Here is a 22,951-nt window from a genome sequence, read left to right on the forward strand (position 1 = left end):
AAAAAGTAGCAGGATACTAAAATTATTAACCCTCACTTCTAACATATGCCATCAGTGATTAAACAGAGAAATCACTTTTTTAACCAGTAAGTAAAGGCAGGAGGAGGGAAACTTTTAAATAACACAAAAATAATTATTTCATTATAATTCTCTGAAATAGAAGCTTTTTATTTCCCATATGTAATTATATGGTAAAGTCTGAAAACAGCTGAATGTTGAATATAAGAAAACTTTGCAAAATTAAACTCACCAAAACCAATTTTAGCTATAGTGGTGTTACATTATGCATTAACCTTAGCTGTTTTGACTTTTTCTATCCTTTGTAATGAAACTGCTGTCTATTTATATTGTTCTACTTAAAGATTTTTAAGACTTCCAGACTAACATGATTTACCTTCAAAAAACTCAAGATGTAGCTAAATGCTAATACAGGAAGGGTGGTATACAACATCTCTAGCAACCGGTAGCCAGAGACAAGCTGTAGCTTTGCAGCAGGTTTCTGGGACCCACTCTTAGGCCAGGTGTGATCCTTTTCGTAGCTAATCCTGACACTCATTGGGCTGGGAAGGAGATTCGGACTGGTGAGGAGACAGACCCCTTTGCCAGCAGACCCTCAGGATACTTGTGCAATGACTGTTTGTTAACCAGTTTGGAAGTGTTTTTAACACTGGTGTGTCCATCCCAGTGCACAGTGCTAAATAGCAGCCTGTTTATAAGGATATATTCATAAACTTCTCTGGAAACTAGAAGACTCACACCAGAAATTGTCATGCAGATACACAGTTATTGACATTTTTGTGTGTTGGACACTTAACACTTGTTTTAATTTTTCTTAAGTTATTCATTTCAAGAGGCAACTTGGAACTCTCCTTGGTTCTCTTTGCATATCCAAGTCTTTATATATTAGATGTTTATCTAAGAAAATAAACATGCTTTTTCCGATTACAAATATAACCTGAAGTTAGGTCAGATTGAAATACTATCAAAGTAGTTAACATAAAAAGTAAAAGCCCTCTAAAATCCTTTTCCTCTCTTCCTTAAAACAAATGCTGTCAGCAGTTAAGTATATAACCCTGTGACTTTGTTGTTTGCAGAGATTAACGAGGCAGTAGTTATTTTACTTACAAATCTGGATCACAGGGTGGGCTGTTCTGCAGTCTCTGCTCTACACATGGCAGTGTATCTTGCACATCTTTTCCTGTCATGACACAGCTACCTTATTCTGTCAGCTGCACAATCTCAGATTGCATGGGTGTGTCACACTTCACTTCTCCATTCCCCTGTGATTAACTTTTGCGTTTCTTTTCCACTTTCTGAAAGGGAGTCCCTGGAGTCGGAAAAGAGCAAGCGTTAAAACTTATACAGAGTTTGAAAGGGCAAAGTTTACTTCAAAGGTAACTAAAACTTTATGGTGACACTAGATATTTATTCTTTTTGAACTGAATAGTGAGTATTTCAAAAAGTATTATGCTTTGCAAGAAAGAGTTTTGTATTTTTAAGCACATCTCTATTTTCATTTAAAATCACAATTTAAAAAATAATAATAAGATCACTGATTTTTATTCATTCTGAGGTTTTTTTGAAGAAAGGATGAAAGTATGTTTCCTAAGCCATATTGTATTTTTTTCATTATTAGGTCACTACAAACACAAGTAGTAAGATGCCAAATGTGTTTATTTATAACCACGGGCTTTTACCACAGGCTATTTTAGACTATTTTGCCACCAAGTAAAGTAAATATAACCATAAAATAATTTTTATTTAAAATCATTTTCTATATAAAGTATTTTGATATCATATTTATTCTCTATAAGTGAAATGCCTGACATATTGCAAATAATGAGTAACACTTAATCAAAATTTTCCTTGAGTGCCCTTTCTTCTATAGCCACATATTTAGGAATATATTAATTCTAATTTAGACTATACAATTTGAGGATTCAAGACAATTAAGATACAGAATGTATAGAAGTTTACGAACTGTGCTATTTAGTTTTAAAAGTATATGAATTATGTTTACTTAATGAAAGCAACAGTCTATGTTAATATTAATTATTTAATACTAATTTAAGTTAACATTAATGATGATAAAGTGTCAAATGAATGAGAAGGAACTGGGATACTAGGAGACTTTAAGCAGTCTTGGCCTCCAATAGGTTTGAGATGGTGAGTGCATGAAAGGAAACATTGAGTTGGAGTCCAGAAAGAATGGCCATGAAAAAACTTGAAATTGTTGTGCTCCTTCGAAAGCTATAAAGCTACTGATAGATCTAAGACTTCAATAAATCCATTACTGGTATTAGTGAATATGATGCCAAATAAGGAAAAAAAAAGATACACTTGGGCCTGGAAGCATTTGAGAATTGTGAAGAATAATAAAGAATAAAAAGCAAGAAGGTATGGCACCTATCTAACTAGCAATCACTTATTGTAATCGTTTCGGCAAGTATGTATTTTTGGCAACATTTTATGAAATGTTTGTCTGAACACTTGAAGAGAATAAAATTACGATTCTTATTATCATTATATGCCATTCTAATTTTGATTAATTTAGACTGACTTTCCCCCTAGGTTTTTTCCCCACATTTGAAGTTTCTGTTTATTCATCCACCATTTATTAATGCTAATTTTTAGCAAGCTTATACTTGGTCTTTGTAGTAAATAAGTTAGAAATTCCAAAAACCAATAATAACTCTTAGTGTCAGATACTACACAAAGTACTGAAGAGACAATTTAGCTCTTTATTAGAACTTTAACTTCTATCAGCAGAGGAACATAATTCAGAGTGCTTATGTTTTATGAGGAATACTTAACTATCCACTTGGTGGCTTTATGTTACCTAGAACTTTAGCCAGAAAGAAAATTAACTTTTTATTTACTGGACATCTTAGCAGATAAATATTTCTTTAAAATCACTTATTAAACAGGTAATGTTTTTGCTGTTTGCATAAGAGATTAAGAAAATGATAATTTCAAATGGTCTAGATTTTTTGAACAGTTTTTACTCAGAAGTTTAATGTTCTGTTTAGTTTTATCCTTTACCCTCCCCCCGATTCCTGATACAGGGAAATGTTCATGTACACGATTCTATTTGTTTTATACTCTGGCACACAGAAGAGAGATCAAATGGATGTATACGTATCATTCTTCCTAATGCTGCCTAACTTAGGATTTTTTTAAAAAAATGAATACATGAATACACACATGAGTATATGAATATGTACTCTTTTTCTCCTCTCTCTCCGGCCTCCTCCCTCCCCTTCCCCTCCCCTTTCCTTCTTCTCTCTTCCTCTGGGACTGTTTCTCTCTTCCCCCTGTTGCAATTCCCTTGTCCTTAGAGCCAAGGTACGTAGATTGAGAGTTTTCACAGGCAGAGCCAGCAACTTCATCTCCACCAAAGGGAAAATGAGGCAGGTAGTAAGGGAACAGAATAGCCTGACATTTGAGAGCATGGCATTTTGGTGACCTTGTTTTTGTTTTGTTTCATTTTGTTTTCCTTTTAAAAGCATTTTCTTTTACAGGTTTACTCAGTGGATTGAAAAATCTTGCTCTGATCCACAACCCCTAGTTATTAAAACACCGGCCCATTGTTCTGTGTGTTCCCATCCAGGTAAGCAGACTGGATAATATCTCTAGAATATTAGTATCTGATACCCACACCCTGTTCTGGTTTTCTTCTTTTTAATGTTTATTTCACTTTGAGAGAGTGTGCCCACGCACACATGTGCACACATGTGCAATTTGGGGAGGGGCAGACAGAGACAAGGACAGAGGATCCAAAGGGGGCTCTGTGCTGACAGCAGAGTCCAGTGTGGGGCTCAAATTCACAAACCTTGAGATCATGACCTGAGTCGACGTCGGAGGCTTAACCAACTGAAGCACCCAAGACACCTCGTCCTGTTCCTATACTACTTTCTACATGCCTGCATCCACACCTGCCTTCCTCAGTAGATTGAAAATCCTAGGAGTTGTGTCACATATACATAGCAGGCACTCAATAATTGTTAATTGATTGAAATAATGTGATGTAAATGATAAATATAAGTGCAATTTTAAACTATGATACCAAATTACTTAGGTGTTAAAATTATGTTTTAAATGTAGAATTCCATTTAAACAAAAAAATATATCCTACTGCTAAGTCTTAGGGAAAAATCGAACTGAAAGCATTTGTTTTTATTGCATGAAGATAGGGACTTAACACTAATTTCTAATACATGTTCATTGTTATTGAAAATAGTTTGGTTCCTCTTCATTAGTCTTGGTTAAAAAAAAAAGATGTCATTAATGTGTACTGGGATCAGAAAATGTGTACTGGATTCACTCCCAGGAGAGATTAGGAGATTTTATTAGCTCATCTTTTATTTTTTATTTTTTTTTAAATGTTTTATTTATTTCTAGGAGAGAGAGAGAGAGAGACAGCGTGAGCAGGGGAGGGTCAGAGAGAGAGGGAGTCACAGACTGCAACAGGCTCCAGGCTCTGAGCTGGCAGTCAGCACAGAACCCGACGCGGGGCTCGAACCCACGAACCGCGAGATCATGACCTAAGCGAAAGTCGGACGCTTAACCGACTAAGCCACCCAGGCGCCCCTATTAGCTCATCTTTTAAAAGAAATTCTTTATCTATTTGTTTTAATATGTGTTCAGAAACATTGTTAAATTAGACGAAATCATAGAAGAAATAAATGTTTTTATAAGATGTTTTATAAAATTGCACTCTAGTTCTTTGATACTTTATAAAATAACAGTTTTAGTTCCCACCAATTATATGTTCTCTTCTCTATTCTCAAACCAATGTTAAAGATGGTAGGTATGCTTTCCTCCTATGGGGAACGAGGGCCCCACACCTGTGCCACAGTTATAATTCATTCATGTTCCAAGCAGTTTAAAAATATCTATAGAGGGGGCATCTGGCTGGCTTGGTCAGTGGGGCATGAGAGCCTTGATATCAGGGTTGTGAGTTTGATCCCCACATTGGGAGTAGAGATTGCTTAAAAATAAAATCTTTAGGGGCACTTGGATGGCTGAGTCGGTTAAGTGTCCAACTTCAGTTCAGGTCATGATCTCACGTTTAGTGGGTTTGAGCCCCGCGTCAGGCTCTGCGCTGACAGCTGGGAGCCAGGAGCCTGCTTCAAATTCTGTGTCTCCCTCTCTCTCTGACCCTCCCCTGCTCATGCTGTCTCTCTCCTCTCTCCCTTAGAAATAAAACATTTAAAAAAAAATGGTTTTTTAAATAGCTGTAAGGTAACTGATTTAACTAGCAGAGGTAATTAACTGTTATATTCTTTTAATATTCTCATTAAAGAAACTATTTCATGAATTATTCTTTTAAGTAAATAATCTTTTTTTTAGTGCTAATAATTATGTCCCATTTTCTTACATGTAACTACCAAATAAACCACAAAGTTTTTAATTGTTGATTATTATAAATGTATAACTTCTAGTTACAAATTAACACTTTCAGATACACTTTCAGATAAATTATAGAGTAATTTATAGAAACAAAAATAGTTTCATGTAACTATAATACCTCAGGATCTATTTTGTTTTAAGAATTACTGTAGTGTTCATTATTCTGTTCAACCTAAATGTATTGGAACCTTTCCATATGCTAGGCACTTTGCCAGGCAGTATTCATATTTAAAAATTTGGATAAGGAGAAAAAAAAGATGTGTGTAGAAAGTAAATCTATAAAGCAGTGAAAATTATACTTTGTATTTCCATAAAGGTTCACCTAAGGATCATGTACGTAATGGCTGCAAACTGTGTGAAACTGATCGCTATTGCGAACCCCATGATTATGAATACTGCTGTCCTTGTGAGTGGCACCGTGCAGAGCATCATAGACAACTAAGTGCAGTAGAGAACAGCATTAAGAAGTAAGTTTTTTGGGGGTGCCTGGGTGACTCAGCCAATTAAGCCTCCCACTTCAGCTCAGGTCATGATCTCACAGTTCTTGAGTTCAGGCCCCGCATTGGGCTCTGTCCTGACATCTCAGAGCCTGCAACCTGCTTCAGATTCTGTGTCTCAGTCTCTCTCTGCCCCTCTCCCATTCCTACTCTTTGTCTCTCAAATAATTAAACGTTAAAGAAAAATGAAAAAAAAAGAAGTAAATATTTTTTACCTCATTTTTTTCAGTCCTGACCTATTTATATACCTCTACTTGAATTACTTCCACATAGCCTTCCCTCATGTCTAGATTAGTAACATTTCACAAAGTCCCTTTTTTGATTTGGTTCAAATATTAGACTATCTCAGAAGATAGCAATTTAGTTGCTCAAAGAGAAGCTTGAAGACTAGGATATTACCCAAGGACATTTTTCACTAAATGAGCAGAGATTGGATGAGATGAATTTAAAGGCTGTCTAAAATTGCCTGCTTATATTAACAACATGTATATAATTTATTTTCAGAAAAGCTTGCGATTGTGAGGGATTCCCATTCTATGAGGTAATAACTAATAATTCAAATGTATATTTTAATTCAGAAGTTCTTTTAAAAAGTTTGAAGTCTGAATTCCTATTTTATTTTCTCTTGCTAGGTTATTCAAGAATTCCTTTTGGACAAGGATAAATTGGTGAAGGTTATCAGGTACCAAAGACCTGATTTATTATTGTTTCAGGTATCAGAAAATACTTACCTTATAGTATGTAGTGGGATAAGTAGGAAATTGAGAAGGGATGATACTCACTTTGGTCTCAGAAGAGATTTGAAACAGTTATTGAGTGCCCATGTATTTTTCAGCATTTATTTCTAATCCTCATTCCTTTGCTACATACGAACCATACTTTGCCAGCCAAACCCAGAAAATGTGAAGATTGAATATGTTGTTATTGAATGTGGTGTAGTTTATAAGGGCAATGGGATTTTTTTTCAGTATAGTTGATATATAAAGTTACATTTGTTTTAAGTGTACAACTTAGGAATTTGACAAGTTTATACATTATGCTGTGTTCACCAAAGGACGTTGGGATTTTTAATCAATGACATAACTTTAAATTTGGACAGTGTATCACTTACTATGTGACACTGGATATGTGTTATCCTCAAAGTAGAAATAATACTACTTATTTCATGAAGTCGCTATGAAGATTAAATGAGATTGGGGCACCTGGGTGCCTCAGTTAAGTGTCCAACTCTTGATTTTGGCTCAGGTCATGATCTCATAGTTGTGAGATCCAGCCCCAAGTCGGGCTCCACAATGAGCATGGAGCCTGCTTAATATTCTCTCTCTTGGGGCGGCTGGGTGGCTCAGTTGGTTAAGTGTTGGACATCAGCTCAGGTCATGATCTCGTGGTCCGGTCCATGGGTTTGAGCCCCACATTGGGCTCATGCTGACAGCTCGGAGCCTGGAGCCTGCTTCAGATTCTGTGTCTCCCTCTCTCTCTGCGCCTCCCCTGCTCATGCTTTGTCTCTCTCTCTCAAAAATAAATATTGAAAAATTTTTACAAAAAGATTCTCTCTCTCTCTCTCTCACACACACACACACATGCTCACTCTGCTCTGCTTCCTCACTCATGCTCTCTTGCTCTCTCTCAAAATAAATAACTAAACATTTTTTTAAAAAGATTAAATGAGATTATTTATAATAGCCCCTAATACAGTGACTAGAGAAACAGAATGGTTCAACAAATTGTAGCTACTTGTTGCTTGTCCCTGTGGTACAGCAGTAGTAATAATGGCAGCCAACATTTATTGAACATTAAAATTTGCTGTTATATTTAACACATTACATGTAACTTCACTTAATCTTGTGACGTTAAAAGACTTTAAGTAATTTACCCAGCATCTCAGAAGTATCATTTGGACTAGAGTCCAAATTGATAACCCTTTCACTTGATCATTGTGCAATGTTGCCTCCGTAAGAGGCTCCTTGTTCTTTCCAGAAATATTCTCATTGATCCTGCTTTAACTAATGTTAATTCAATAGGAAAAAAATAATATCACCCGAAAGTGCTGTTTGTTTCCAAGAGATAACAAAATCTTGTTTTATTTGTTTTACATTTACAGAGATTCACTCTTGAAAAAATGGAGTGGCCCAATCACTATGCATGTGAGAAATTGTTAGTGCTTTTGACCCACTATGACATGATAGAAAGAAAGCTTGGTAAAAGGAATTCTAATCAACTACAGCCAATTCGGTAATATAAAGAATTGAATGAAGAAGTTTCTGTGTTTCCATTTGAGTATCTTGTGATCTAAAATAATCTTCTTAATGTCTTTAATAGTGGTATATACAGCTCTCTGGTAGTTGGAGTAAAGGTCTAGTAGAAAATATTAAGAGCATATTCAGGGCTTACAGTCAAGATAACGTAGTAAGTTTGTATCTTCACACACTTTTCTGCTCAAACAAGTAGTAATACCAGATTATTAAAAGAAATAAATATGAAGTTATATAGCCAAGCTTAACCATAGAACTATTTCAATGGGCCAGAAAGGGAACAAAAATGTAACGTGAATGGAAGAACAGAAACTAAGAATTGGTGAAACTCCGTGAAGGGTTATGTGAGTGTTCATTGTGTTATTCTTGCTGAAAGTTTGGGGGGGGAGAGGAATATCAAAGAAAAAAGATAAACCACAAAGGAATGACAATCTGATAACACAAATCTTTCATGACAGTAATAGAAGCCAGAAGATGATAGAGTAACATTTCAAAGCTTTGAGTAAAAATAATTGGCAACCTAGACATCATTAAAGCATGATTTACTGGTTTGTGAATAAGTCACGGATCCTCATTAAAATCACTGTTAAAGGATATAATCTAAGCAAGAAGAAAAATGAACCTAGAGAGATGATGTGGATAACAAAAAACAGAGGTCAATCAATAAAGAGAAATCAATAAAATCTATTAGCTAATTTAATCAATTGGAAAAATATGTATGTAAATAGCTGCATAATGCTTAACCGTTAATATGATGATAATAAACTAAAACTTCCAAAATATACACATAAACAGTGAAGGGTAACCACTAAAACACCAGAAATATAATCTGTCTTCAAAATCAATACATAAAATAGGAAAGTAGAAGTGCCAAGCCAAAAGAATACAGGAAGGAGGAAGGGGGAAGTACCACAGAAAAAACTTTTAGTAACAGAAACGCAAAATAGGATGTATGAATAAGTCCAGCTAAATCAGTAATCACAGTAAATGTAACTGGATTAAACTTCCCTATTAGAAAATAAACTTTAAAAGAAAAATCATTATTATGGAAAAGAGGAACACTGAATAATAATGAAATCTACTGATAGGATGAAAACAGTAACAAACTCTGTACACTTAATAATAAAATTATCTTTTGAATAAACTGGTCAGAGGAATAACTATGCCATAATTCCTTACAGTATTTTTAGAATATTATAAAAGTAGACTAAAAATCAATGAAAATTGAATAACCTACAAATTGAAAATTTCAAAATGCCTACTGCAGTTGGAACTCATTAGAAGAATTTGTTTTTCAGAATTGTTAAGACCCGAATCAGAAATGGAATTCGTTGCTTTGAAATAGAATGGGAAAAGCCTGGTATGTATTCACTTTAGACAAACTTTGTAACATTTAATCATATGTTTAGCAAATATATATATAGGTGTATGTGTGTGTATATATATAACATGTATTTATATAAAAAATAGAGAAGACCTATCACATTCACGGAAGATTGATTTCATAGTTTACCCATGCTATTTAAATAAGTTTTGACAAATAGTAAATACTAAAAATTTCAAATAATTTTATTTTAAAATCTTAGGTTGACATTTCTTTTGTAATTAATGTTTAAGAATATAATATGGAAGCAGTTTTGGTTTATATTTCTCAAGAAAATGCATCTGTCTTTCTTTACTCTGTTTGGTTTCTATAGGATGTATAGTTGTCAAATGTCAAATTACTCTCATGTTGCTGCAGATAAAAATGCAGTGAACTCTGAGCTAGCTCCAAAACTGAAGGCAGGGAAAGCATAGATCATTTAAAATGGAAAGTGATTCCAAATTCATTTCTGTCTGGCTTTGAAATTAGACTGTGTAACTATATGTGAATAAGTGAAGCAGTAGATTTGCCAATGAAAGTTTAAGTTGTAGGTAATGTTGAAGAATGAAATTATAAAGAATTAGATAAACCATTCTAAGCAATAACAGGAAAATAGCTAAGAATTTTGAAGACTGTTTAGGAATAGTTCCACCAACTCTAGTGTATTTTCAGGAAAGAGAATCACGTTGACTCAGCTCGGCAGTACATCTCCTTTGTCCAGAACCAAGCAGCGTCCTTATGGGCTCTGTTGCTTAAGGGAGAAGATGTAACCCAAAGCGTGTTTAACTAGGAAACACTTTAAGTTCACCTGGTTCCTCTGTATGTACTTTAAACTCATCAACTAATATTTTCATTATAGTGTGGCTTCTCATGCAGTTTTGCCCTCGTGTAGATAAACATAAGAATCTAGCCTACTATTTATATATCTTATTGTAAATTTGCATGCAGGCATTCTCATTTTCATGTATCAGCTGCTTATGAGTCCAGTGAGTCTGAGTATATCCTCAATTCTGTTCTTTTCAGAAGCCACCTCTGAAGAAACTTAATATTGTGGTTTTAAAAAGCTATCTATTCCCACTCGTTTTCTGGAAATGTTAACACTTATACTAAATTCAAACCAACTAACCTTATCTGAACAAAGTTTTCTGTTCTGTAAGTACCATCTTTAAAGCAAGAGAATTTAGAATTCTTTTATGAAAGAAATCATTTTCCAGGTCTTGCCAAGCAGAGGAATATCAATCTTGTACTAGTATCAACAAATTATTGGAATAGAGATGTTGTAAAGCAAGATTTGTAATGAGTCATTGATTTGCTCTATGATTTAGTTACCTAGAATATTGAATTTTACAAATCTTCAATTAAGACTTGTTTTTATTATATTTTTATCTTTTAGAACATTACACTATGGAAGATAAACATGGAGAATTGGCTCTAAAAACAGTAGAAGAATTATCATTGTTTGAAGCAGCTTATCCCGAGATTGTTGCTGTTTACCAAAATCAAAACTTGGAAATGAAAGGGAAGAAACAGAAAAGTAAGTATCGCATTTGATAGCTATTTATACCACACACAAATGTTTAATGTTCTTTAATGTTCTAGTTTATTCTATTGTGTCTGTATTTTGCTGAAAGTTCTATGAAATCAAGAGCTATGATTGTTCTTTTGCTTCTTTGTCTTGAAATACTTCTTTTTTTTAATAGTTTCTTTATTTTTGAGACAGAGTATGAGTGGGGGAGGGGCAGAGAGAGAGGGAGACTCAGAATCTAAAACAGGCTCCAGGCTCTGAGCTGTCAGCACAGAGCTGGATGCGGGGCTCAAACCCATGAACCGTGAGATCTGACCTGAGCCAAAGTCGACACCTAACCAACTGAGCCACCCAGGTGCCCCTTGAAATACTTTAAAAAAATTTTTTTTAAAACTCTTAATGTTTATTTATTTTTAAGAGAGAGAGAGAGAGAGAGTAGGGGAGGGCAGAGAGAGAGAGACAGAGACAGAATCTGAAGCAGGTTCCAGGCTCTGAGCTGTCAGCACAGAGCCCAATGCAGGCCTCAAACTCACAGACCGTGAGATTAGGACCTGAGCCAAAGTCAGACACTTAACTGACTGAGCCACCCAGGCCCCCCTTGACATACTTCCTTTAAAGTCATGAGTAAACCATTCTACTCTGTGTCTGCTAACTTAACCAAGTGTTAATAGTAACTGTACTAACCACTTAGTGAGCAACTAGTATGTATAACATCTTTTGGATTATAAATACATTTTCTTTATTTCCTAGAACCTGATGAGGAAAACAAATTCAATTATAACATTGTTTCCAAAAGAAAATATTTTATAATATTTTGTTAATAATAATTTTGTTATGATTATTTATAATATAGTTTCCAAGAATGCACTGAGACAAAAAAAGACAAAAATTGCTCATACAGAAGATTTCTGATCTGAACTCTTTAGTTTATTTGTTTACTCAAGTTAGGGAAAATGAAATAGACTTTAATAATATTGTATTGTTTTTCTTTTCAGGTGTAAAAACTAAGCATAAAGAAGACAGTTGGCTGGAATCAAATAATATGAGTTTCCAGTCACAGATGACTTTAAACCCCACGTGTGACATCTTTTCTAAGCAGAATTCCAAGTTAAATTTGGAAACTACCCCTCATTGTACATTATCGCAGAAATCTGTTTCTGCATCATTGAATAGCTTGCTTTTACCTGAAGATACCCCTTGTTTGAATACACGAGAACATTTAATATCTTCTCCAAGGCCTTTGGCTATGCAGCAAATCCCAGCTGTCAGAAAGTCCCTAGTTCCAGAATCTAGTCAACCTAGTACCTCATCCTATAACATATCGGCGATTGCTGACCTACACTTAAGCACCATTGACTGGGAAGGCACATCTTTTAGTAATTCTCCAGCTATTCCAAGGAACACTTCCTCTCATGGTTTAAAATCAGAACTTGAGAGAGCCATCCCTGAAAATTTAAAAAATATCTCAGAACAGTCGTCATATGCATCCGAATGGTATAGCAGAAATATTAAGAAAGTGTTGGATCGGGATCTGCAGAAGACTGATACTGAAGAACATCTGCTTTCTGGCATTACTGATTTACATCTTGAGGATTTGCCTTTAAAGGAACGAATACGTATAAAATCATCATATCTTCAGAATAATGCACAACCAAATGTCGACCTGAGAACTTTGTCCCCAGTTACCATAAAAGAATCCTGTATGGATAATGATGGTTCTGATTGTCCATCACATCTTTCAAAAGATCTTCTAGGAAACCATTTGCAAAATGAGTCTAGAAAATCTGAAGTTCTAAAAGGAGACCAGCTACTTCAAGACAACTATAAAGTGAATACTTCTATACCTTATTCTGTCAATAACCCAGTAATAGTAAAGACCAACATTAGACCACCAAATACCGCTTTTGATTATAACGGAAAAGCTGATGTGCAAACCACTCAGAAAAGTGTAATGAAGAAGAGCGTTTGCCTTGACAGTCTTTCCTCTGATGAAGAAAGTGTCCCAGTGATTGGGAAAGCTAAATACACAACTCAAAACGTGAAGCCTGGTTCTCAGAAGCATTACCCAGCCCAGTTCAAGAAAGATGATGTCAAGAAGTTACATAACCCTAAAATACATATTAAAGAAACTGAACGGTGTGCCCAGGCTTATGAAACAGCTGGAAATGAAGAAGACTGTTTCCCAGATGCAGCTAAAGGTTCTCTGAGTTTTCTACAGCGTCCTGAGGACAAAGGCGACCATGGTACTTGTTTGGATAGTCCTCTTCCTTTATGTCAAAGATTAAAACTAAGGTTCCAAAACTCTTCAAATGGAACTAAAAATATTTACATATAACTTAGTGTTTTAGCACCATAAGCACTAGAAGAGGCAGAGACAAAACCTCTACATTTGGCATAAAAATGTAATGTGGCTCTGTATGTCATGAGACATACATTTCCATTTTAATTAAAATTGTAATAAAAAGCATTACCTGAAACTTCGGTTTTAAAAGATGATCCTTGTGGTAAAAACTTCAGATAACGTATATTTCTAAAACATACTTTTGCCATTCTTTATATCGTTCTTGATTTTTCTTTAGTTAAAGCTTTAAAGTGTTAATACAGTAGTAGCTAAATGCTTCCTCTGTTTGCTCACTTTTACTCATTTTGTTCATAAACCTCTAAGGTTGGTTGGTTTGTTTAAAATTTCAGCTTGTTTCCATGAGGATAACTCCCTGCCTACACTCTCTCAATGTCTTCTGATGTACCTTTCCTGAGAGTTGTATTTTCTGTCAATATGAAGATGCAGGTAGTGTGCTCTTCTGGTTTGGATAACCATTCTTCTTATGAAGGGCAAAAACGGAAAAGGAGGAAGATGCTCGATAGAAGTAGTAAAAATTAGGGTTGTAATGGCTGACTAAACTAAGGAAGGCTACTTCTTACATAACCCCAGGAGTTCCCAGTATACCCAATGGAAAAAGGTCTGCAAAATAGAATGTATAATGAGAACAGACTTAGAAATTTGCTCAGGATCACACAACTAATTAATAAAGGCATGGGAACCAGGGTTCTTTCCTCCAGTTTATTGGCTTTTCTGTTTTCTTTTTTCTTTCTATAGCACTTTATTTCCTTTCGTTTTTAAAAAAATGAAAATGAATATGTACAATATGAACTTCAATAACTCTAAATTTTAAGTTTTACATAAATTTATTTAACATTCAAGAACTCTAGAGGTAACCAGATTGGAAAGCAAAAAGTAAAACTGTTGTTATTTGCAAGATGACAAGATCTTGTATATACAAAATTCTAATGAACCCAGTAAAAACTATTAGAACCAATAAATGAGTTCAGCAAGGCTTCAAGATACAGGATTAATATACAAACATCAGTTATATTCCTATATATCCACAGTGAATAATACTAAATGAAATTAAGAAAATTCTGTTCACAATAGCATCAAAAAGGATAAAATACTTTGGAATCAGTTTAACAAAAGTATAAAATTTATACTCTGAAAACTACAAAATATTGTTCAAAAAAATTAAAGAACACCTAAATAAATGGAAAAACATCTCATGTTCTTGAATCAGACAACTTGATGTTAAGATGGCAGTATTTCCCAAACTAGTTTACAAATTCAATGTGGTCTCCATCAGTTCCAGCTGATTTATTTGCACCAAAGTACAACCTGATTCTAAAATCCATATGGAAATTTAAGGAACACAGAATAGGTAAAACAAAACAATCTTTAAAAAAAAAAAGAAATGAGAGGACTTGCCCTTCCTAATTCTGATTTCAAACTTCCTACAAGCTTTCAGTAATGAAGAATGTGCTATAATGGCGTAAATGTAGACCTGTAGATCAATGGGATAGAATCGAGGGTCTAGATCTATGCCCTAACGTTTATGTTCAATTGATTTTCAACCAGAGTACCAACACAACTCAATGGGGAAACAGTTTTCATTGAGCAAATTCTACTGGTACTACTGGATATCCATATGCAAAAGGATGAATTTTGAGCACTACCTCATACAACATTAACACAAAATGGATCAAAACCTGGTTGCAAACTATAAAACACTTAGAAGAAAACATAGACATAATATCTTTGTGACTTTGGATTAGGTAAAGATTTCTTAGATATGACACCAAAAGCTCAAACAACAAAAGTGAATTCATTTGTACTTCATTAAAACCAACAATTTTTGTGATTCAGAGAGTACCATCAAAATGAAGAGACAACCTGTAAAAAGTAGAAAATATTTTCAAATCATAAATGTGATAAAGGACTTGTTAACTAGAGACACGAGTCTCAATAACTTACAACTCAAAAGGACAAAAATGGATAAAATATCTGAGTAAACCTCTAAAGAAGATGTACAAATGGCTAGTAAGTACATGAAGAAACTCAAATTCATTAGCCATCAGAAAACTATAAGTCAAAACCACATTGAGATACCATATTATACCTAATAGGATGGCCAGAACCATGAAGACAGATGATAACAAGTGTTTGTGAAGATGTGGAGAAATTGGAACCCTTCTATCCTATGGGTAGGAATAGAAAATGGGGCAGCCATTTTGGAAGAAGTCAGGTGGTTCCTCAAATGGTTAAACATAGTTACCATATGATCCAACAGAAAAACCTACAAAAATATACCCAAGAGAAATGAAGACCTATGTCCACACAAAAACCTTTACACATATGTTCGTAGCAGCGTAATTCATAATAACCCGAAAGTGAAAACAACCCAAATGTCTATCAACTGATGAATGGATAAACAAAATGTGGTGTCTCAATACAATGAAATATTGACAATAAGAAGAAAACAAAGTACTGATACCTGTTATGATAAACCTTGAAAGCATGCTAAATGAGAGGCCAATTGGAAAAGATGACATGTATGATTCAATTAATGTAAAAAATTCCAAATAGGAAAATCTATAATTTGTAGAAACAGAAAGTAGACTCATGGTTACCAAAGACTGGGGGGTGTGGGGAAAGAAGGGAAGTGGAGGATGGAGAAGAGAAAATGAGTGCTAACAGGATGGTTTTTTGGGGGAGAGTGGGTGGGTGAGGAAAATGTTCTAAAGTTGATTGCAGTGATGATTCCAAAATTCTCAATTAAAACCATTGAATGGCACAACTTAAATAGATATATTCTATGGTATATTAATTATATCACAATAAAAAAAACCCATTAAAAACAAAAAGAAATTGTACAGCATTATCTTTGTCCACACTCTTAATATCTAAAATGTTTATACTCTAACCCTACTTATGCACTGCTATCATTATATTATAGATTAGAAAACAAGTCCAGAGTAGTAAAGAGGTTTTCCCAAGGTTGGAGATGAAATTGTGGCTTATTAATGTAGTGTTTATTACATAATGCCATGTTTTAAAATTAAATTCAAATTTGGACTACTTTTGAATTTTTGTCCTTTTTCTGAAGTGATTTTGTTTTCTGAACATTTCATTAAAGATATATAAAATGCTTTTAATCAAGGTTAACTGGTTTTAGGAAAGTGTCATGTTTGTAGAGCATTTAACTATGTATAAAATCCCAGGAAAGTGGAATCCTAAATAAAGGCAATCAGTCCTCTGCTCTCAAGGATTCCACCTAAGCCTAATTGAACTGATATAATTACATATATGTTTTAATTAGTAGTTATTTTAAATAAGTTATTTTTTAAGGTAGAACTTTCATATGGTTAATGAAAAAGGTGAAATAGTACAAAAAGTATAGAATGAAAAAGTCAATCTGCTTTCTATCCTAATGACCAGACTTCAGTTCTTGCACGTAAAGGCAAAGCACAGTGTCTAATTTCTTGCAATTCCTTCCAGAGGTGTTCTGTACCAATATATTAATGTATCTTAGAAATTATTCCATATCAATAAATATCTGTTTTACTCTTTAACGACTTGTCTAATTCCATGTGTATTTTTTGCGCAAATGCCTAGAGATATGTCAGATGTGAATGTCGTGTTTGATTTTAACTTGAAAAATCTACATTAGTTGGAGCATTTTTGAGTTTCTAAGGCCATCTAAACTATGGAATGTCAAATATGTGAACTAAATCAACTGAGTGCCTCTTAAACACATTAGATTTTATTGTAAGCTTCCTTTTAAGAATCCTCCAAATATCCCTTAATAGTTTAAAAATTATAAATGACATGTATTTACTGTACACATGAAAATAGTATATTTGCTTCGAAGACCTGACATTTGAAAAACCTGATATATATCTACCAAGAATGGCATTTCTTTGGTAAAATAACCACAGTTTAATGTTCGAGCTAGCACCCACATATTTTCATAATCTAAATTTTAAATGCCCATACAATGTACATATTAAATTTTTTTCAAGGAACTATACTTTTGATCTTAATTGGACCTTAGTGCACAGATGTGTGTACAGCTCTAAGTTCTGAGGTTACAGTTGCACAACCCAGTACTACTATTAAAGGAGATGATGGTGAAATTTTTTTAAGTTATTCATTTGTTGTTTAATTTACATTCAAGTTAGTTAACATATAATGCAACAATGATTTCAGTAGTAGATTGCTTAATGCTCCTTACCCATTTAGCCCATCCTCCCTCCCACAACCTCTCCAGCAACGCTGTTCTCTTTATTTAAGAGTCTCTTATGTTTTGTCCCCATCCCTGTTTTTATATTATTTTTGCTTCCCTTCCCTAATGCTTGTCTGTTTGGTATCTTAAATTCCTCAAATGAATGAAGTCATATGATATTTGTCTTTCTCTAACTGACTAATTTCGCTTAGCATAATACTTCCCAGTTCCATCCGTGTAGTTGCAAATGGCATAATTTCATTCTTTTTGATTGCCGAGTAATACTATATATATTTTGTGTGTATATATATACCACATCTTTTTTGTCCATTCATCAATGACGGTGAATTTTTACTTTGGAATAATTGATTTTGTTTGGAACTGCTCACCTGATCTTACACCCCATGCTATTTATCTTGATTATGTTCTCAGAGATCTAGCGAAGGACTCCATTCCTTTTTCACTTAACTGACTTTTTCCTTTTTTGAAGTATAGTTTACGTACAATAAAATCCATTCATTTTAAGTGCAAAGTTTGATGAATTTTGGTTAAATGCATATAGTTGTATAATTTCTACCATAAGCAAGCCATAGAAAAGTCTTGTCATCCTCATCTTTCCTTATGCTCCTCTGTAGTTAACCCTCTCACATTACCTTGATCCCAGACAACCACCGATATGCTTTCTTTCACAATGTTTTGCCTTTCTAGAATTTCTATAAATGGGACCATTCAGTATGAGGTCTTTGTATTTGACTTTTACTTAGCACGTGTTTTTAAGACTTATGTCGTGTATATTAATACTCTGTTCTTTTACATTGCAGAATGGTACAGCATAGTGTTCATATGCTGCCATATTNTTTTTAAGACTTATCATGTGTATATTAATACTCTGTTCTTTTACATTGCAGAATGGTACAGCATAGTGTTCATATGCTGCCATATTTTTCTCCATCAGTTGATGAAAAGTAAGGTTGGTTTTTATATTTTGGTTATTATGAGTAACATAACCACGAATATTCAGATACAGGTCCTCAGGTGGACATTTCAATTCTCTTGGATAAACACCTAGGGATGAGGTTGCTGGTTCCTTTTGCCAGCATATGTTTAAATTTTTAACATACTGTCACACTCTTTTCCAAAGGCACAGAGTCATTTTGTGTTCTCACCAGCAGTATGTGGGGCTCCAATTACACCACATCATCACCAATACTTAACTATGGCCAATCATTTTCATTTTAGCCATGATAGTAAGTGTGTAGTAGTATCTCCTTTTGGCTTTATTACCATTTTCCTGAAAACTGGTGACGTGAAGGATCTTATGTGCATATTATCCATTCATATATCTTTTATGAAACTGCAATTTTTTTCTGACCAGTTTACAATTGGGTTATTTGTCTTCTTGTTAGTAAATAATAAGAGCTCTTTATTTTTTCTAGATATAAGCCCTTTGTTAGACATGTGCTCTACAAATATTTTGTCTGAGTCTGGCTTATCTTTTCATTTTAACTATGTGTTTCAAAGACTGAAATGTTTTAAACTTTGATGTTTATTTTATTAATTTTTGTTTTCAGTAGCCTATTTAAGATGTCTTTGTCTAACCCAGAGTCCCCGCTAATTTTCCTGTTTTTTCTTTTACAAGTTTAATGGTTTTTACCTCTTATGTTTTGTTCTGTGATTCATTTTAAGTTAATTTTTGCATATGAAAAGAGGTAATGATTGAGGAACATTTTTTTTCCAATGCAGATACCCAGTTGTGCTACCACAATTTGTTACAAAAACATACCTTTTACCTCATTGAATTACTTTGGCTCCTTTGTTGAAAATTATTCAACCATGTAAGTGTAGGTCTGTCGCTGAGCTCTCTTCTTTCCATTGATCTATCATTCCAATACCACACTGTCTCAATTACTGTAGTTTTATAGTAAGTCTTCAGATAGGGTCTTTTATCTTTGTTCATTATTTATATTTTCCTGGCAAGGTCACCGATTTGGCTTCCATGTTACAAAAGTTAATAAATTATAATCTCAAATTCACCTTTCTGCAGAATTTGGGACTATTGAACTTCTTGAAAGTTCCTGTTCTCTTATTTTCATTGAACCTTTGATGTAGTTCCAAGTCTTGCTGTAACTTTTTCCTGGTTCCAAGTGAGGTCACATTGATTGACCTCAGCAATAGTTACATAAATCCAAGGACTGCCAGGAAATACAGGGCAGCATAATACCCAATTTTTACTTGCAGAGAATTGACAACCTAGAGCAAGGTAGGGAAATGTGGCATATTTACATACAAGAATAAATTATATTGGCTAGCACAGAATTAATTGTTGAATGAATGGATTAGGCAGTCTATACTACATAAGTCTTCCAGAGGAGGGAGGATTCCTTTAGCAAACATGAGAGTTGACTGGCTTTGAAGTATAGGCAGAAATCTGATTGGCAGGAGCAGCATTATAAGCAGAAGACATTTCAGTAAATGAAGGAATAGCTTGAAATCACCTGGGCTTGGAATAAAGGATGAGAGTTGGCATGTTTATGGAATGGCAAACAATACAGTTCAACTGTGGAGTCTTACTTGGAACTCCAGTGTCCATGAAACAAATCACTATGCAGGCAAAGAAATGGCCAAAGATGGAGAAGTATTGAGGAATCTGGAGCAGAAAGCCAGCTAAGGTATCTTAGGGCAAAGGGAAAAATGAATAGGACGAAACGTAGCAAAGAACCTGACCAGGACGCTAAAGGATTCTGACCATATAAGCCACAGGTGATAGTTGATAGTGAGTTCATCGATTCTACAAAGTGCCAAAGGTGCACCCACCCTGGTCATAGAAGAGGTGGAAGACACTGAATTTAAAATTGCTGGGCAAGAGGGAAAAGGAACACTTCTTGAGCACCTACTATGTGCAAACTAGATTTTTCACAAGCTTTTTATCTTCATAACAACTCTGTAAAGACTGTATTTGCAATATTTTGAATATTCAGAAGCAAGAGTAATCCTTATTAACACATTCCTCCAGGGACCTGCTTATCTTGATCTATTCACTCCCAGCATGTAGGACTGTTCTTTACTTGGGATTTTATGAGATGGAAACAAAATTAGTTGGGAGTGACTGATCTGGGTTCATTTTGCTCAATGTCTAACATAGGCATGAATGTATGAACTCAGATGTCAATTTTCAGTTTCTCCTCCTGAAGGATTTCTCTTCTTTCATTATCTGGATTATACCAATCCTTTTTAAAGGCTTCTCTGTTGTTCCTGTTCCTTGCTGATTTGGTCTATGATGTGACTCGTAAGAGACACGTTATGGTAAGTTGCTGCTTGTGTACTTGCTCTTTACTTCATTGGCTGTCTTGTTAGGGAGGCCTTGCTTTAATCCAAAATACTCTTTCAAAGAGCTGCCTCTAAGCTACCGGAATCCCAGAATTGGTTTCTTCCCATTGGCTTCAAACTAAGGTCCTGTTCCAGCATGACTACTCTGGGCTTTGTGTGATCAGTCGTAAAGTTCAGGGGTTTTCTTCCATTTCATAATGACGAGGACCCTAATTTTTGGAGGGTAATATGAATCATGTTTTTGGACATGCCTATTCTCAAATTTTTCTCTTCTCCAGATTTTCTATGTGAACTAGGGGGCATTTCCTAACTTTTTTGAGACTCATTTATTTAAATATTTATGTGACATCTATTATGTGGCAAGCATTATTCTGGGTCCTATAAACAGAGTGGTAAATGGTATTGTATAACATTGTTTCAACATATTACAGATATTATAAAATGGCTGCCACCATTGACACCTTACAGGCCCTCAGCTAATGGTATCTGTGTTCATTACCATCATTTGGAAAGAAAGCAAACTTTCAGATTTGGATTAAAGCCAAATGTAAGCAAACATTGCCCTTCAGGTAAAAAATGTGGATACCATAACACTCTGCTAGCAAGCAATGTGAGTATGGGAGAAATGTTTTCAGAAAATGGAAATTCTATCTATATGTTAGCATCATAACAAAAGAGAACCTAAAAGATAAGGCATTTTAGCGACAGTTACAGTTCTGGGGAAAAAAATAATGTTTTTGTTCTAATATAATTGGTAATTCATGTATCATTTATCAGCCACCTAACATATTTACTGAAAACCTACTTTGTACAGATTTTCTGTGTATAACAGCTTGCTGGAAGCCCATGTAGTTTAAAATAATTTCCCCAAACCACCCAGATGGAAAAAGCTTGAGCTGGCACTGGAACTCAGGTCTCCTAAGTCCTTACTGATGGACATGCCCTTTGTTTCCATACTTTTTTCAGTTCTTTACTCAAATGTCAACTCTAAGAGCCTTTCTTGACTTCATCTAAAATTACTCCTCTTTACACTTCGCAGTATCTGACATCATAAACATTTCTGGGGCCTTTAATTGTTTCTTTTCCAAACCAGAATACAAACTTGATGAGGGCAGGGGTTGAGTCCTTTTTGTTCATGAAGTACTGGAATGATGCTCAGCATAGTAACTTCTAGCTGTGTGAATACCCCCCTCCCCCCCACCAACTGGGGAGGCTGGGCTAACATTGGCTGCACAGTCCTTGCAAAATATGGGCCCAGAACCCCAGCCTGGCTCACAGGGCTGGGGCAGTCTGGCCCCAACCCATCTCTCCAGCTTCAGCTTCAGGCATTCCCCAGCCATGAACCTTGGCTCTAGCTGCCTCAGTCCACTTTTTCCCTAAACAGCTGTTTATGTCTTTACTCCCAAGTGTCTCACTGCCTGAAATCCCTGCTCCTTCCTTATTAGCTGGACAACTCCTTTTCATGTATCAAGGACCAGTTCAAATGTCATAACTTCTGATTCCAACCACAACGAGTTGCTCTCTTTGTGCTCCCAAAGAAACTGTGCATACCTCCATGAGAGCATTTATCACATTTCATTCATTCATTCAAAAAATATTTGTTGGGTGTCTTCTGCGAAGGAGGCACAGTATTCTTTAAAAATGTGTCTGTCTTTTTCTAAGGCTAAGAACTATTTTTTAAAAAATAGTTTATTATGAAGTTGGTTTCCATATAACACCCAGTGCTCATCCCCACAAGTGCCCTCCTCCACGCCCATCACCCCCTTCCCCTCTCCCCCACCCCCATCAGCCCTCAGTTTGTTCTTGGCATTCAAGAATCTCTCATGGTTTGCTTCCCTCCCTCTCCCCAACTATTTTCCCCCTTCTTCTCCCCCATGGTCCTCCGTTAAGTTCTCCTAATCCTCCTATACGTGCAAACATATGGTATCTGTCCTTCTCTGCCTGACTTATTTTGCTCAGCATAACACCTTCAGGTTCCACCATGTTGCTACACATGGCCAGATTTCATTCTTTTTCGTTGC

At 35.1% G+C, this 22,951-nt stretch overlaps 1 protein-coding gene across 2 annotated transcripts in view; it reads left to right on the plus strand.

The window, feature by feature from the left end:
- The window catches only part of GEN1 (GEN1 structure-specific endonuclease), a 31,242-nt gene extending 15,517 nt beyond the window's left edge, over positions 1-15,725 (plus strand). For both annotated transcript variants that reach the window (XM_077751032.1, XM_077751033.1), the window contains exons 6-14: positions 1,321-1,394; positions 3,522-3,610; positions 5,729-5,879; positions 6,414-6,450; positions 6,542-6,622; positions 8,011-8,141; positions 9,460-9,521; positions 10,918-11,058; positions 12,045-15,725. In XM_077751032.1, the coding sequence (XP_077607158.1) occupies positions 1,321-1,394; positions 3,522-3,610; positions 5,729-5,879; positions 6,414-6,450; positions 6,542-6,622; positions 8,011-8,141; positions 9,460-9,521; positions 10,918-11,058; positions 12,045-13,384 (2,106 nt within the window). In that variant the 3' untranslated portion in view covers positions 13,385-15,725. The remainder of the gene's footprint in view (positions 1-1,320; positions 1,395-3,521; positions 3,611-5,728; positions 5,880-6,413; positions 6,451-6,541; positions 6,623-8,010; positions 8,142-9,459; positions 9,522-10,917; positions 11,059-12,044) is intronic.
- The last annotated feature ends 7,226 nt before the right edge of the window (positions 15,726-22,951 follow it).

The sequence above is a fragment of the Crocuta crocuta genome, unplaced genomic scaffold (genome assembly GCF_008692635.1).
Source record: "Crocuta crocuta isolate KB4526 unplaced genomic scaffold, BGI_CrCroc_1.0 scaffold129, whole genome shotgun sequence".
Classification (NCBI taxonomy): Eukaryota; Metazoa; Chordata; class Mammalia; order Carnivora; family Hyaenidae; genus Crocuta; species Crocuta crocuta.